Source organism: Balaenoptera acutorostrata, chromosome 7 (assembly GCF_949987535.1).
Source record: "Balaenoptera acutorostrata chromosome 7, mBalAcu1.1, whole genome shotgun sequence".
Lineage (NCBI taxonomy): Eukaryota > Metazoa > Chordata > Mammalia > Artiodactyla > Balaenopteridae > Balaenoptera > Balaenoptera acutorostrata.
Window position 1 is genome coordinate 107,705,155 of NC_080070.1, and position 17,838 is coordinate 107,722,992.

The following is a 17,838-nucleotide window of genomic DNA, read 5'->3' on the forward strand; positions in this document are numbered from 1 at the left end:
ATCATCATGAAAAAAAAGATATTGCATTGTTGATTTGAAGTGCATTTCCTTAATTATAGGTGAGTTTTGCTTGTTCTTTATGTGTGTTGATACCTTCAGTCAAGTATGGTGAGGCCTGGGTAGCATTCTTTCCCTTTAAAGTGAGTTGATTTTATTATTTGAATCTCTGAGAATAACCTTATTTTTAGGGAATTCCCTGGCAGTCCAGTGGTTAGAACTCCGCACTTCCACTGCAGGGGGCACGGGTTCGATCCCTGGTCAGGGAACTAAGATCCTGCAATCCAAGTGGCCAAAAAAAAAAAAAAAGAAAAGGACCTTATTTTTAAGCACTGAGAAGACATCTCATTGTGACCATTATTCATTTATTGAATAAACAGGGTTCACAGCATTTCTAAAACCTTGAGATAGATAGATAGAGATAGGTTGAGATAGATTGATAGGTAGGTAGGTAGGTAGGTAGGTAGGTAGGTAGGTAGATAGATAGATAGATAGATAGAGATATTGCTGCTGGGGTGTTTGACAATGACATCATTCAAAGCAGATGGACTGGGGACTGGCCAGCCCTCTCGCCTTGCAATTAATTGATGCCACATGTTTTTTCATTGCAGCAATTCAGCTTTGTGTCCTTGCCCACTGATGTGCTGGAAATTGAGGTGAAGGACAAGTTTGCCAAGAGCCGCCCCATCATCAAGCGCTTCTTGGGAAAGCTGTCGATGCCCGTTCAGAGACTCCTGGAAAGACATGCCATAGGGTAAACCTTGACCAAGAGCTCAGTATCACTAGGCAACAGCCAGCAGGCCAGGCCCAAGGGAGGCAACAATACAGTCTCATAGAGACTTGAACTGAAAAGGTGGTGCTGTATTTCGTTGGCTTCTCCCATTAATTATGTTGTTGAGCTACAACATTTAATTAAACAGACCCTTCCCTTTCCCCTAGTTTGCGTACCACTGGTTACTTATGCAAGAGAGTAAAAATTCCTAAGGCACTATAGTGAAAGAAGCCCTTAATGCAGCATTTTTTCTGTACAGATAGAAATTAAAATTTGTTTTACTACGAAGGATAACATTTCATTCATATGCCTGTCTTGTGTGTAGGATTTAATCATTTGTGACATTTCCATAACAAGATGAAATGCTGGGTTACTAGACCAGAGCGCCTTAGAAAACACTAGTATTTATAGAAAATGCTAGATAATATGTATGAAATTTTAAAAGCGTAAATCCTTATGGTGCAACCACCATTATGTTGCTTGCATAGTTCAGTTGTATATGAGAATATGTTTCTGCGTTTTGTATCTTCTACATTCATGTGCATTCAGGGTTCTCATTAAACTCTGACCAGATAAAATCCTTGTACATAATATGTATTTCCATAGGTAATGGCAACTATATTTGAAAACACTGACTCTCTGGTCATAGATATGCCTCAATGCGATACTTAGAATGATATCAAAGGAATGAGGAAAATTATGCAGAATTTCCAAGGGTCTTAATTTAAAGCTCTTTGGATTTTCAGAAGGACTTTGGAATCACTCACAGTTATCATAAGGACATGTAATCAGAACCCTGATAGCGTGTGTGCAGCTGTGTGCACATAGACACGTGTTAATTCTCAAGCCAAAGGGAGTTGACATTTACGAAGCTACAGTCATGTCTCAAACAAGGTGTTTTGCATTTTCCACTCAAACAAACAAACAAACAAAAATATACCTAAAGAACGTAAAGCTGTCTGTGGCACATAGGGACTAAATGATTCCAAACTGTTCATTTTTAAAATAGCAAACTGTATGCCTTTTAAAATAAAGGCAGCTCATGGGACTACCCGGGCGGTCCAGTGGTTAGGACTCCGCGCTTCCACTGCAGAGGGCATGGCTTCCATCCCTGGTGGGGGAACTCAGACCCACCATGCCGTGCTGTGCGGCCAAAAAAAAAAAAAAAAAAAAAAATTTCTAAAATAAAGCTCAGAAAGCTCCCTCGATCCCTTGGCCTGTAACATCACAGCCCTCAGCTCTCTGCCTGGCTGGCTGCCTCCCTCCTTCAAGTCCTCTACCCACGCCTGCCTCAGCCTCACATTGGAAATATCACCGCTGCCTTGAGCCCTTTATGTAGTGGTCCTGCCTCATGCCCCCAGCTGGATGTAAGCTATTTAAAGGCAGCGGTATGCATTACCTGCTGTGTATCACCGGCAGCACTTTTTACATGGAAGAGGCTCAAAAAATATTTGTTGATAAAGTGAGGGGAAAGCAAAGGAAAGAAAAACGTGGAAAACAAATGCAAAGCATGATCGATTTAATTTTTGTCTCACTGTCTGATGGTCTTTAGGCCTCCTCTGATTCCAACGAGGTTTGGGGTTCAGGATCTCCTATGGTCATAGTAGACCTACCTCATAATATTGACCAAGGCCCATGTCAATATTGTAGCTCATTCTATTTTCCCTGCATATAATGCTTTATTTAATGGGCTTCCTAGAAACTCCAAGCATGAAACCAGGGCTTCCCAAATAGAAATACTAAGTCAGTGGATCACTGGGATATATGTTGTTTCCTAATGCCGGTGCTTTCTAGGAAGAAACATTAAAACACTACCAGCCAGTGACTTATCTTTTTATTGGAATGTCACAAATGAATAAATGGAGTGACTACAGAATTATCTAAGTAACAACTGGTTTGGGAATATGTCTTTGTTATTATTGGGTAGAGTGGATTTGTTCATTTCTGAATATCCCAAGGTAATCACTCTTCCTATTTAGGCGAAGGTAGGGGACCATGTACTCTGCTGACGCTGCATTGTTGATGAAACTATAATAGCAGAGTTTCAGGTTGATTTCTCCCTCGATAATTGTCTTCCTAGTAATTAAAAATTGCCTTGAGTAGGAAGAGGGAATGGTGCAAGAGTCCAAGGTGGAGTTTCAGAGTCTCTCTGTGGGACCCTGGAGTTGGTGTAATGGGAGGTCATGGGCCAGTGGACCCAGCCCACAAGTCTTGTTTTGCTCCGTTCTGCAGCAGGTCCCTTTCTGAACCACTCCACAGGGTCCCTGGTAACCAGAACAGCATCCTTCCATAGATATTAGAGATAGATAGATAGATAGATACCGCAAGACACGCATCTGCTGCTGGCACTGTCTATTGTTAAGGGCATATTTGGAAAATATCAGCCTGCACAGGAAAAGCAAGCAAAGGATATCCATATCTTTTCTTTTTTTTCTCTTTTTCTCTAGAACACAGGTTGGCAAACTTTCTGTAAGGAGCCAGAGAGTAAATATTTCAGGCTGTATAAGCCATATGGTTTCTGTCGCAACTATGCAGCTCTGCCATTGTAGCATGAAGTCAGCCCAGACAAGAAGTAAACTTAATAATAAGCAAGGCTGCATTCTAATAAAACTTTTATTTATGGAAACTGAAATTTGAATTTCGTATCGTTTTCACATGTCACAAAATACTACTCTTCTTTTGCTTTTTTTTTCCAACTATTCAAAAATGTGAAAAGCTCATGGCCTTATGAAAACAAGTGATGGGCCAGATTTGGCCCGTGGGCTGTAGTTTACTGATCCTGCTTAGGAGTATTCGATAAGGATTTTCTTGAAGGTTTTCATCGCTGTTGAGCAGATGTACTTTCCCATCTTTCCCTTAGGACCATCTCATATGTACCCGAGCAGATCACCACCTCCTAAGAGCAGGGCCTCCCTGGGCTTGGCTGCTTCACCCACTGACACAGAAAGCACACTGCGTGGTCTTTAGGAGGACAGGTATTGACCAGATCTGTGACGGTGCTTATTTCCTTCTAGGGACAGGGTCGTCAGCTACACACTTGGCCGCAGGCTTCCAACAGATCACGTGAGTGGACAGCTGCAGTTCCGATTTGAGATCACTTCCTCCATCCACCCAGGTATTTTCAGCATGTACTTTCACGTGTTGTCCTAGCCGAGTGTCACAGCATGGTTCCTTTCCCCAAAATACAATAACCATGGTTCTCTCCAGTCATGTCCTAGGTTTTGTGGTTCTCTATCTGTCTTCTCCATTTGAGGCCTGGAAGCCAGTGATCTGTTCTGGAAGCCAGGTTGCTGTCCCCCTTTTTATGTTTTTTTTTTTTTTTTTTTTTGGCTATGCCACATGGCTCGTGGGATCTTAGTGCCCCGACCAGGGATCAAACCCCAGGCCCCCTGCAGGGGAAGCGCAGAGTCCTAACCAGTGGACCACCAGGGAAGTCTCTGCTGTCCCCTTGATTGAGAGGCTCCTCTCCATTCGGTGACCCAAAGGTAGAGGGTTAGACACTCGAGTGGGAATTGACAAAGAGGCCAGCGTGGGTGTGGAGCCATGTCTAATTTATCATTTTACTCCCAGCATCCACATAGGACTTGCTCAATAGATGTTGAAACATTACATACATGAGTGAGCGAATGAAGGTGATACATGTCATAGTGTTGAACTGCGATTACCCAGTGGTTTTTTACAATATTGCAGGAAAAATGAAAACTATAAGTTGGACAGAAAACTTGAGAATCATCCCATGTTCAGTTTTTCAGGCCAAAACATATCTCCAAATAAGAGTGATGAGATGCCTCTTTATTCCCCTCTTGCTCTTCTCCTACAACCCCCCTCGTAAGTGTAGATCACACTGAGAATTGTCTGGTCCTCCTGGGCCACATTTATAGGTTGCCATTAAAGTTAATAAAGCTTTTGAGAATTCAGGGTCTGAAGTTTATCACTGCCCGCTCATCAGGCAAAAGTTGCACTTTTCTATGCCCAGTATACAAAGCAGATTGTAAGAAAACACTTGACTGTTTCGTCCTTTCAAATCCAGCGTTTTCTACATTCTGAGAATAAAACTGACTCTTCCTTCAGTGTAGCAGTAAGGACAGCTTTACAGTGCACCAGAGAGATTGCTTTTCTTCGATGAGTGAATAGCACTAGGGCTTGAAATGGGAATTCCTATCTGGCAGGGATGCCAGTAGAGCAACTGGGGAAAGGTAGAGGTAAATCATGCTTGCTACTCCTTGAATGGGTGCTTGGTATGGAGACCTGGTTTATCTTCCACTGCAGTAACTGCCATATGTTGGAAACCTTCCAGTCTGAGCCACTGAATGACTGTGGTTGCTCCCATCATTGGCCTTTCCTTCTCTCTGGTCACCTAAGAACCCCATTCTGCCACCCTGGGGGACCCAGCCATAGTAAACACTCTGAACCCGTATAATTAGTCCTGCCTGGAGCCACCAAGGAACTATAAACCGTGCCCCCCATCTCTGAGGTCTTCCATGTAGCAAACATTTATGTGCCCAGAACTGGGGTAGTGCTAGGCTTTGGGCATTTTAACCAAAACATGAAGTTCCTTGAAACAGAGTTCTCAAATATATCATGACTGCAAGTTGTCCTTAACATAAGGAGAACTCATTCTTGCAGTATTTTTAGCAGAGCTTTGGCCAATGGGAAACCCTCATCAACGCCTACCTCCAATATCCTAAGGCAGAAATCCCTAGGATGGCTCAGTCCCCCAGAGCAGACTAACACTACAGTGACATTTTCTTCTCGTCCGCAGATGATGAGGAGATTTCCCTGAGTACCGAACCTGAGTCTGCAGAAATTCAGGACAGCCCCATGAATAGCCTGGTGGCAAGCGGCCGTGGGGAGCCCCCTGGCACTAATGCACCAGAGCCCTCGGGGACCTCGAGGCCGGAGCAGCTGAGCCAGGGCAGCGCGGCGGGCCCTGCAGGGAACGAGAGCCTGGAGCTTGCCAATCCGGTTGAGGCAGCCGCAGGTACCACGGAGGCAGGAGACGATGGCACGGTCTGTGTGAGGCCTGAGGGGGCGGGGGAGCTTCCGGCCCCCTGGCCAGAGGACACGGAGCCCGCCCTGAGCGCGGAAGAACTGGCCGAGCGGCTGGACCTGGGAGGGGAGGCGGCCCTACCCGGGCTGCTGGAGGACGGTCGAGCCCCGGGCAGCCCCGGGGAGCCAGTGGCCGAGGAGGCGGCGGCAGAGAGCCCGGCTGGGGGGCAGGAGAAGGAGCAGGTGGAGGAGGAGGAGGGGGGCGTGTCTGCCCTGGGGCAGGGGGAGGACAGGCTGCCGCTGCGGGCTTCGGGGAAGAGGAAGAGCAGGCCGTGCTCCCTGCCTGTGTCCGAGCTGGAGACGGTGATCGCGTCCGCCTGCGGGGAGCCCGAGACGCCTCGGACCCACTACATCCGCATCCACACGCTGCTGCACAGCCTGCCCTCTGCGCAGGGCGGCAGCGCGGACGAGGACGGCGCGGAGGAGGAGGCCACCCTCAAGGATGCGTCGGAGAAGGAGGCGCTCAGCGAGGTGGACACGGTCGCCGCCGCCGAGCCTCCGCCCCTGGAAGAGGATGGAGAGGCCCCCGAGGGGACCACTCCAGGCGCGGCGCCCCCGGGCCACTCGGGCTTGGCCAACGGCTCGGTCCCAGATGGCGACACGCTCCCCAGCACGGGGAGCGAGAGCGACTCCAGCCCGCGGCAGGGCGGGGACCACAGCTGCGAGGGCTGCGACGCCTCCTGCTGCAGCCCCTCGTGCTACAGCTCCTCGTGCTACAGCTCCTCGTGCTACAGCACCTCGTGCTACAGCAGCTCCTGCTACAGCGCCTCCTGCTACAGCCCCTCCTGCTACAACGGCAGCAGGTTCGCCAGCCACACCCGCTTCTCCTCCGTGGACAGCGCCAAGATCTCCGAGAGCACCGTCTTCTCCTCCCAGGATGACGACGAGGAGGAGGAGAACAGCGCCTTTGAGTCGGTGCCCGACTCGGTGCAGAGCCCCGAACTGGAGCCGGAGTCGGCGAACGGCGCCGGGTGGCCAGACGAGTCGGCTGCCCCCACCGGGAGCGTGGCCAGAACCATGGAAGGTCTGGAGTCCCCCGTGGCAGGGCCGAGCAGTCGGAGAGAAGGTTAGACCTCACACCCGATCAGAGAGAAAATAGGACCACCAGGGGGACGCAGGTCTCACCAGCATGGTTTCAAAACAAGAGGGAGAGGCTCAGTCCCCAATGAGGCTGCTGCAGCAGCTGCGTGTGCCTGTCCTGTACATATATGTGTGCATGTGTGTATGTGTATGTCAGTGTTCCAGACTGTGGGTAGCTGACACCCCGCCACTGCTCAGATACACATCAAGAATTACAGCTAGTTGGATGTGAGTGTATACTTGTATGTGTGCTTCTCGGTTTTAACTGATCACTGGTTATAGGGTACATGTTACCCTGTAGTCTTGACAACAACCAGGGCATCAAGGCCAGTATCAAACGATATAAGCAGGAAATGATCATCAACATTAGGTGGATAATGTGTCAGTATCTGCTGGTCCCCAAAACTTATTGAAGATTAGCAATAAATGTTAATATAACTGGAAGAACATTGAGATGACCTGTTTTAGAATTGAACTAACCTGTGTACAAATGGATATGTTATAGCCTACATGTATGTGTCATGATTTCTGTCTCCTTGATTCTGTTATTGTTGTTGGTTTTGTTTTGTGTTGTTTCGGGGGTCTGGGGGCTATTTTGGCTAATGGAAGGGAAGAATAACATGAATGTGTAAATCGCTTTGTCTCAAGTAAGATTCGAATCCAGTAGGTGCCCCCTTTAGTTTCAAAATGTATTCCGTGTCTTAACCAAAGACCTTCCTTCTTAGTCATGCCTGTGGAATCATATATAAAATTAATTTGCATTTCCTTATCCAGAATTGGGAACCACCTTCCAATCAAGTGACAGTGACATCAAGGGAAATAATTTAAAAGTCACATAATAATATGAAATAATTCAGTTGTTTTAAAAGAGAAAAATATAGAGTCTGCTCTTTTGCTGTTCTAATTTGTTTAAATTAGCCTCCAAACAAAATGCGTTGGTCTTGTCTCTAGACTGCAGGCTCATCAAGGGCCAGAGTTATAGCTTCTTTATGTTTGAATTCTCAGCACCTAAACAAATGCCTGGCACCTACAAATTTTTACAGGAACTAATGTGAGCTTAAAAGAAATAATTTTAAGTACTTAACAATGCCCAATTCTACATTTTAGAGAAAGAAGGGGTGAGGGAAAGTGGCACATAGGATAAGGAGAAGCCCAAGGAAATTGGTAATAAAGAGACACAGGGAGGAAAACCATAGTGGCATACAATATGGAAAGGCACCCGTGAGTGAGAATGGGGTGGACAATTCCTTTCTTTAACAAGGTTGTTTTGAGTCCCTTCTTCGTTCTGAGCCAGAGGCTTTGTGCTGGGCACAGGAAGATGGATTGGCAGTAGATATGTGTGGAAGGCACTCAGTAATTACAATAGAATTACAAATACGTATATTACAAGGAGTTTGGGGGATACACCCATACAAGGGCACAACTCGGAGCTGCCAGGGATGTTTAGACCAAAGTTCAGCAAATTTTTTCTGTAAAGGGCCAGATAGTAAAAATTTTAGGCTTTGTAGGTCAAGAGGCAAAATCAAAAAACTCTTCTCACCCAAGGGGTATTTTTTAAAACAGTTTTACCTTTAGAAGTGTAATGACCATTCTTAGCCCGGAGCCATACAAAAACAAGGCTGGATTCGGAGTTTGTCAACCCGTTGTAGCCAATGGGTATACTTTGACCGCCATGTTGGGAGACAGTCCACACATGGGTAATTGAAAATTGGCTCAGTATACATTGATATAAAAGCATGTTTAACAACAACAACAAAAAAAGACACTGCCCATGCCTTTGAGGGCCTAACAGTCCAGCAGGGGGAAGCCATCCCCTTAACTGAAAGGACAGGAAAATGTTTCAGGGCCATAGTGGAAGTCTGTGTTTGTAAAGAAATTTCTAGCTTCCTGAATTTTTTGCAGATTGTAAACTCGGAAAAAGTTAAGAAGCACCTACATGCTTCACTGTGGTGGTTACCAAGGGCAATATGAGGATTCCTGCGAAGGACTGTTGATCTCACGAAAGCTGTGCATACCTTGGCGTGTGACTTCCTCCAAACAGTTCTTCTCTCCCTTGGTAGTGAGTCCCCGGGGCTAATGGGATCGGCGTGGCAGATGTGTCCCCTACTGACCACCATGTTTCCAAGAGCACCTGCTCAAAGAAAGCACATGTGCCCGATTATATGCATGTGTGCCCTCTTCTCCCGTAAGAGTCTCTGCTGCCCCCTCACCGTGAATTTGAAGATTGCAAATTCTTGCCCAAGGTTAGCCAAGGTAGATGTACTATATACATGCCCACGCAGATGAGTCTGCAGCAATTTGTGGAGGATGTCTTCTTTATCTACTTTTTGCTGCTTTTCCCTCCATAAAAACCTTTTTTTTTTTAAATCTCAACATAAAATGTTTTTTTAAAACCTGCAGATCAAATGAAAAAAGTAACATAATATGATTATGAGCTCAGCCCTGCCATCAGGCTCCCCTGGGTTTATATTCAGTCCCCCCACTTCCCAGCCATGACACCTTAGCCAAGTTACCTAACTGCTCCAAGCCTCATGTGTAAAATGGGCGCAAATGTAGAACGTACCCTAAGGGGTTATCAGAACAATTCAATGAGATGATTCGTATGAAGCGCCCAGCCTCTCACTGAGTGAGGGTTCCTCCAGGTAGATGAGCAGCGAGACTCCCTTTTAAATTAGAATAAGTTTCCTTCTCAGAAGGTGTAGCAGGTCTGACACTTGCTTTGTGTTTGAGGCGAAGGGGATGGTGTGGAGCCGTGGCCTCTGGCAGAACAGAATTGCTTGCTTCCTCTGTGCGCTCCATTCATTCCGTTGGCTGAGCTGCATCAGTCACATCAGTGCGTTTGCTTGGGGTTCACAGGCAGGTGGGGTCAGCTCCATTAACTCCAGCAAGCAACACTATTATGTTTCCACTAGCTTGGAGGAGTAATTAACCTGATTGGTTGAATTAATTATGATGAGGTAAGTTTGTTGTTGTTCTTTTTTTTTTTCAGAAACTAAATTAAACATGCAGCAGCTGGTGACATAACAACTGTACCATTGTTTTTTTAGTTTCTGACACTAAACATATATAAAGACAAACATGAGTGTGGTATCCACTAAATTCAGAGCCCAGCTTTGAAACAGGAGTCAGTTTGCAAGGAGCTATGTGCTGGCATGAGGGGCACCTTCCTTGACTTTCCTTAGTCTCCAGGGACCCCAAGAATTTCAGTCACACACCAGAGTTTGCACAAGAAATAATGTTATATATTTAACATTTAAAAGGACCCTTTGTTCCTGAACACATCCCTGTTTTTGTTTTCCAATTAGCTCTAGGAATTAAATGGCTAAATTAAATCCACCTAACTTCCTTCCTAGCTAATTTCTTTTATGTTTTTAAATCAGTTCTGTGGATCTAGAGTGAGAAGAAATAAGCATCCTTTCCATGTATGGACATTCTGGGGAATATTTTTGAAATTTGAGATCCCACGAAGATCTTAACCACTGTTTTTCACAGTTTCTCTCTTTTTGGCCCAAGGAATAATGGAACACTTGGTATTTGCATCAGCCATGGAGGGCAGAGGAAGGAAAAGGCCTGACCTTTGTCCTCTGGCCAATAGGGGCTACTGTGAGAAATCCAGGATGGTGTTAGTGGGGAGTTACCAGTCTGAGAGCTGTCTCGTGGCCTGGGCCCTTCTAGCTCCCCAGAGATCAAGAGCAATTGCCTCTGATTATGTGACCCAGACAGCTGGTGCTGTAGGCCTTCCATCCACATGGCCAGTCTACAGGCAGTGTTACCAGGACCTGAGGACATCATGAAGTAGGAACTCCATTGTACAACATTGTTCAGTTCATCATAAGTCTGCCTAAGAGTAACATTAGCTGTGTCTGTTAAAATTGAGGGTGCGCATTCTGTGGATATGTTTATTTCGAAAATTTCTCCATGTCTGTCTTTCTTCTTCCGTCTATCCCACTTCTGTGTTTCAAGTTTTCCTGTCTCGGTCTTCCTGCCTCTTATCTACTTCCTTCGTCTCTTGTCTTTTTCCAGAACACCCTGGCTTATCAGATTCTTCCTCAGAATAATCTGGAACAATCACAAGATGACATAGCTCCTTGGCTCCGTACCCCAGCCCCTAGCTTCCATACTACAAGAAGTTACCTTCTTGGCCCACTTGTTCCTTAACCCCATCTCAGAAAGGCACCAGCTAAGAGTTTCATTCCAAACACAAAATCTCTGAAAGATGGCCTCTGGGTAGCCCTCTGATGAAACCTATCCAAACAAGGAACTGTCATTTTGCACAGACCCCTTGAACTTTTATGAGACCTTATAAATGCTGCCCTTCCCTCCAAAAGGCCTGTTTCTTTTCCTGAGCTAAACTCAGGCTCTGCTCATTTTCTTTTGTGTCCCTTTCTGATGCCACCTTCCCCTCAAGAAAATTCAGGTGGTTACAGAATCAGACCCCAATCCTACCTATTGGTCTGTTGCGGTACAGATCACAGCCATGGAGTGTTTGGCTGTTTTTTTTGAGTTTCTTTAAAAATATAGTTCCCTCTATTCACTGGCTCATGAATGACTCTGTATATAGCAAACTGACACAGAAAAAAATCAATTGCCTGCTGTTATTTTTTTTGAATTTTATTTTATTTTTTATACAGCAGGTTCTTATTAGTTATCCATTTTATACATATTAGTGTATATATGTCAATCCCAGTCTCCCCAATTGCCCACTCTTTGGGGTTTTTTCTTGCAGTAGTTTGTTTTACAGTCATGCTTTTTTGCTGACGTTGCCATGGCAATGAATGAATCTGAATGTCTCGACTATCTTGTCCATAGGTGAATGTCCTATACTCCATAATTCCCAGCCAGTAAGCCAGCTTCCTTCCTTGAGGCCTGAACATCACCACTACCCAACAATCGATGAGCCTCTTCCACCAAGTAAGCTTTAGTTTTGAAAATCTATGTTCATAACTCTTCCCATCAAGTCTAAGCAGGTCAGTATGAACTTTGTATATAAACATCCAAACTCTCCCTCCACTCCACACCTCACACTGTGATCAAAAACCAATATGGCGCCTACCGTAGAAATTGGTTGGTTGGTTGGTTTTTTGTCGTATGGTTTCAGGATGTGATCTTAATGAGAAAACCCAGTATTTTCAGCGCCCTTCAACTTCTGAAATGGAGAGCATTTCTTTACAAGACTTGACTAGTCCTTGCAAACTGTTCATGACCCTTAATTCGCAAATTTTACTATATTATATTTAAAAGTTTGCAGTTCAAGATGGAATAATCCTATTATTCTCCATGGGACCTTTTATGGTTCAAGCATCTCCACATAATAAAACATTTCAACCCATCAGGACCCATGAACTTGCATTTTCCTTACTCTAATTTGCACCAATAGGTGACAGCCTCAAATTTTTTCTGTAGTTCTTAGAGGTTTCCAGGCAAAATATCATCTTTAGGGATAGAATTCAACAGCACATTCTCCTGGTAACTGTAATGTGTAATTAATAATTATCTAACTGGTCATTTGAACGTGGGAAAATCAATCTCAGTGACTCAGTTTTCTTACTTGTAAAGTAAAGCTTTAATTTTCTTATCTGCTAAATGCTAGATTTGGACTAGGTAGTCTCTAGATATCATTCCAGTGTAATTTACCCTTGTAATATTCCCTTATATATAACATTTGTAAGAAGGAAATGACACCCCAGACATTATATATTCACTTAGCATCAGATATGTTCATGAATTCTAGAACATCCCTGTTTTGGTTTGGGCTCATTTTTCAAGCAAAGATAACCTTTAAAATTTGATAAATTTTACAACTGCAAGATCTTTCCAGGATGCAAGGAATCAGTGTTTCTTTACATTCTTTTGCCTGTGCTTACATTAAGCCGTTACAGTTTTGAAAGAAGAAAGGTTTATTCCTTAATTCATCTATTCTTGGCAATGTGATATATTTTACATTTACACCATTCTTCTCCTATTCAATTGTAATTTATCAGTGATAAACAGTGTCTTTAATATGTAGAATAACTTAAAGGAGTACCACATTTGTTTGGAGAGACCAAGACAAACATTATGTTCTTTAACTTTTGATGCCTGATTTCTTTCTTTATGCATTGATTTATGGATATTCCATAAATGAATAGTAAAATTTCAGTGTCACTAGAGATACTTCCTACTTAGAAAAATACCTATAGCATGTTCTCTCCAAGAAAGGAACATTTTTCCCACAACAAAAAAACCTATCAATGGGTGTGTACATGAACTGACCTTCAATCCATGCAAGAGTAATAACTAGTTATACATACAGATATTATAGATAATTGAATATAATATATTCTGTTTTAAAGAATTGCTTTATATAAGCTGCTTTTGACAATGAAAACAAATTTCTTCCAGATAGGTGTCAATTTTCTGTCCATGTGACACTGAAAAATATTAGAAAAGTTGGTAGTGAAGCTAACAACTGAATTTTCTTAATCTCACATAGTACATGGATGACTTCATCAGATATTTATTCACTGAATAAGTATTTATTGAATGCTTACTCTATGCAAGGTACTGTTCTAGGTAAGCAAAAAAGGCAAAGATCCCTGCCCTCAAGGAGCTTACAGTCTAGGCTGGTAGAGACAGATAATAAACAATAAAAAGAATAAATGAAGAAATAGTGCAGCACATCAGATGGTCTTAAGTGCTGTGGAAAAACAAAAGCAGAGCAGGGTAAGGGGAATCTGGAGCATGTGGTGGTGGCTGGTTTGCCATTTTAAATAGGGTGGTCGGGTACACTTCGCTGAGAAGGCAACATTTGAAGCTAGACTTAGAAGTGGTAAGAGGGTTATCCACCCAAGTATTGGGGAGGAAGAGCTTTCTGAGCAAACAGAGCGGCCTGCCTGGTGGGTTTGAGAAACAGCAAGAAGGTCAGCGTGTCTGGATGGAGCAGATTTGGGAAGTGAGGAAGCAGCAGGTGAAGAGGTCCGTCTATCGGGGGCCCAGATCCCCTAGGGCCTTGTAGACCACTTAAGGGTTTTGGCTTTTACTGTGGATGAAAGGGGGACGTTGTAGGTTTTTGAGCAGAGACGTGGCATTGCCTAACTTAGGACTTAAAAGGTTTTCTGTGTTGACATTGAAGCCTGAGACCCAACATAACGTTCTTGCAGGTGAGAAACAGTGGTGGCTTGAGCTGGTGGGGAGCAGAGGACGTGGTGAGAAGTGGTCAGATTCTGGCCAGATATTTTGTGGGTAGATTTGCTGACAGATTGGATGTGGTGTGTGAGATAAAGAGAAGGGTCAAGAATGACCTCAGGAGTCTTAACCTGGAAGGATGGAGCTTCCTTTAACTGAGAAAGGAAGAGAAGGCTGCAGATAGAACAGGTTTGGGTGGGAAAGAGCTGAAGCTTGGTTTTGATCGTGTTATATTTGAGATGTTATCCAGGTATCAGTGTCAAGAAGACAGTGAGATGCAACTGAAGTTCAAGATAAAGGTCTAAACTACAAACATGGTATTGCACTTGTTAATGTAAAAGTACAAATTTACAGGCTTTTCTTGGTATAATAATTAAAATAGGATACATTATTAGGCTCTACATTGTTCTTAGACTTCATGGAAAATACATAGTTTAATATCTGACAAGGCTCCCCAACCACAAATGAATGGACACACATGAATGACTCTAACTGTCCCAAGGTCATCCATAAAGGTATCATTTTCAGGAGTCTGTTTTGGCATCACAGGGCCAAGTCCATCGGACATGCTGAGGCCTGAAGTTCCATTCGGAACATGTTTTCTTTATGCGATACTGTTTATACAGTATGTGAAAGCAAATTCTTTACAAAGCAACCCAGAAAACACACTTAGAATCTCTAATTGCACTTAGGTGTTATTTTCTGATTATTTATAAGAGTTTTAATTAGCACTCTGCCTTCCAGGTAGTTAATGTATTGACAAGAGGGCCTAACTGTCTGGCTTGCCATTCTTTTTCGTGTGTGCCTTGGAAATATTGAAACTCATAGAGAGAAATTATTATTATCGCTGCACCATACTTGAGTTATTTTCCTTGGAGAATCTATGAGACTGGAGGCTTGTCTTTGAAGGAATCCTTCCTTTACTGTGGGCACCTGGAGGGCAGGGATGTGTGTTAGTCAGCAATGTGTCTTCAGGACCTGGCATGGTCTCTAGTTCATAGTACAAGGAAGAGTTTGTTCAACTGAATTGAGTAGCACGATACTCTTCAAAGATTAATGCTCATTCTTTGTTGGATGACAGTCATGTTGGGTTCAAGAAAAAAAAAAAACACCCAGTTGCTGCTAGTTTGGAAATCACTGAAATTTTTTAATGTTTGGCTTGAGATTAATTACCTAGTAGTTACACAAATATACAATTTCATCAATGAGCTAATTAACATTTACAACTAACAGTTGACAACTGGATCATCTAGTAGTCAATTTTAATCACAACCTTCTAGAATATATTTATACAATCTGACCACATTTTTTTCCTTCAATTTGTCTTATAAGTTGAATTTGGTGTTTTCTGGTATTTTTAGTTTTCCTTGGGCATTATTTGGCAATCCCTCAAGTAAATGTCAGACATAAGCCATAACGTTCTCAAACAGCTGAACCACACAGATATCAAACCATAACTATACCAAATATATTGAGTTTTTCATTTTAAAAACAATTGGGCGTTGCTATGTCATTACCTGAATGATACTTTTTCAACAGAATTGTTAAATATCTGACCTACTCCCAAAAGCTATGGCTTTTCTCACTTAAAAGCCTGAATGGTTTTCCTCATTTGCAGTCATTTTTGCTTCTTCTTCTTTAGTCTAACGTATTTTTCAGCATAACTTTATCATGAAGCTGTTATTTCCACCACAGTTTTACATGTGGACCCTAAAAGCTTTGCCCATCTCTGTACAGCAGACATTGCTCATCTTTGTTAAGCTCAGGTGCGTACATATGACTTCCAGCTCTCTCAGTTTTGAGGACTTTTTCATCCTATCACCCCAGCCCAGCTCCTACATTTATCATGGACTGTATCATCTATGCTTCCACCTTTTAGTTTGTTGCTGTTGTTTAAATTTGAGAAGTAAAGGAATTTAGCTTTATCTTGGGCTCCCTCTACTGTTTGGGATAGTTACTTATCAACAAAGAGATACTTCAAAGCTAGTTAATAGTCGTGATTGGTTTTGTTTTGGTCGAGAGATATTTGGCAGCTACAGGTGGGTTGAACATACACTGTGAATTCACAACTCTAAGTATTGAATGTGTCCATTCTTTCTCTCAAGTGGAATGGCAATCAGTTAAGGCTGCTAAGTATTAGCTAGAGGTTATATGAAGCTGCACATACAGTGCATTTTAGAACTGTAGTCAAACCTGGTTTTACTATGAGGGCCATTATTCCCTTCTGAGCAGCCATCCTCCATCAGATTTAGAAAAGAAAGGATTTTTCCAGCATCAGAGTGTCAGCTGTCACCGGAGGACATTTCCAGTCTTCCAGCTGTCATTTGAGTAGCCAAAAAAATTGACAAGATGGAATTTTTTAAAGAAGGAAATAAACATTCCATTTTCTCTTTAGAAATTGTTAGAATTTTAACACAGGTCATACTTGAGTAACCCCAGTTACTGTTTAAAATGGCCCAGCAGAGAATCTGAGTCCCATGGGCTCTTTTCTGGAATGCCAACTCCGTGCCAATGCCTCAGAGGTCACCCAGGTGCTCTGGGCAGTGCTTGGTCTTCAGCAAGTCACCAGTGGTGAGTTCTAACTGCAAAAGACCTGGAAGTGGTGTCTGTTTCACGTGGATCCGTAGTTTGTCCTTGATTTTTCTTTTTGCCTTTTCGTCATGCACTAGACTGGGAAGCTCGCATTGACAGCCACGGGCGGGTCTTTTATGTGGACCACGTGAACCGCACGACCACCTGGCAGCGTCCCACATCAGCAGCCACCCCCGACGGGATGCGGAGATCCGGGTCCATCCAGCAGATGGAGCAACTTAACAGACGGTGGGTGATCAGCATGCCGTGAGCCCCTATAAACCAGTGAAAGGAGAAGGGCAGCTAAAGAAACCCCCTTTCATACTTTCCTGCTCAGATTGTATGAGGAAACTGCAAAGTAATTAACCCATTCATAGTTAGTACCTGGAAAGCTAGATTTAAAATTTGGTGAGGAGACAAGCTAAGCCTAAGTGTCATCTAAAGATGGGGAATCCTCTTGACGGCCCAGGCTCGAACACAGGTGTTCTTAGCCAAGGGCCCATGGACCACACCCACCCAGGTATTCACTGAGGGTGTCAGTGTTCCAGGAACCATCCAGAAACTATATGCAAAATTATACATGGTTGCACATTTTTCTACCAGACTCATACATATCTGTCATAAGATTCTCAAACAGGTCCAGAACCCAAACAGTTTGAAAACATTCCAAGGATAGGTTTAACAGAATACTAAAAGCTGCCTGGAGAAAAAGCTGTCTCATAAATCTGTATATTCATGCCTACCCTGGTCCCAAAATTGCTATATACTCAGAAATATACATTCTTAAAAAGCTTTCATCATAGAAAAGGAAACATTTAAAAATACTTTTTGAGAATTGTTTTGTCTAAAAACTAGACCCCTTACTAGTTTTTAGTAAGTATGTAAAGATGTCATTTTGTTTTCAACATGCAAATGAGGCCCTAAACAGCACCTCTCCCATGCCATAAGCTAGTACGAGCATCATACCCAATATCTTGCTTCTTTAAGACCAGGGCAGTGGCTTTTGGATACTTTTAGTAGCCAGGAATGCAGACTGCAGGCCCAACTTCATATGTATCCACATGACGTCTTGCTAGTGTAAAATAAAGGAAAAAGGTGGAGAGGGACTAAAAAGAATAACTAACTGGGTTTGGGGGACACAGCTATTGATAACAAATATTCTTTGAAAGTTAACTGTAGCCTCCAGAAAAAAAAGTAGACAATTC

At 43.4% G+C, this 17,838-nt stretch overlaps 1 protein-coding gene across 3 annotated transcripts in view; it reads left to right on the forward strand.

Annotated features, from left to right (window-relative positions):
• HECW1 (HECT, C2 and WW domain containing E3 ubiquitin protein ligase 1) overlaps positions 1–17,838 on the forward strand; it is a 314,499-nt gene that overhangs the window by 197,504 nt on the left and 99,157 nt on the right. For all 3 annotated transcript variants that reach the window (XM_007187728.3, XM_057549480.1, XM_057549481.1), the window contains 5 exons: positions 609–751; positions 3,784–3,884; positions 5,532–6,884; positions 11,708–11,809; positions 16,732–16,882. In XM_007187728.3, the coding sequence (XP_007187790.2) occupies positions 609–751; positions 3,784–3,884; positions 5,532–6,884; positions 11,708–11,809; positions 16,732–16,882 (1,850 nt within the window). The remainder of the gene's footprint in view (positions 1–608; positions 752–3,783; positions 3,885–5,531; positions 6,885–11,707; positions 11,810–16,731; positions 16,883–17,838) is intronic.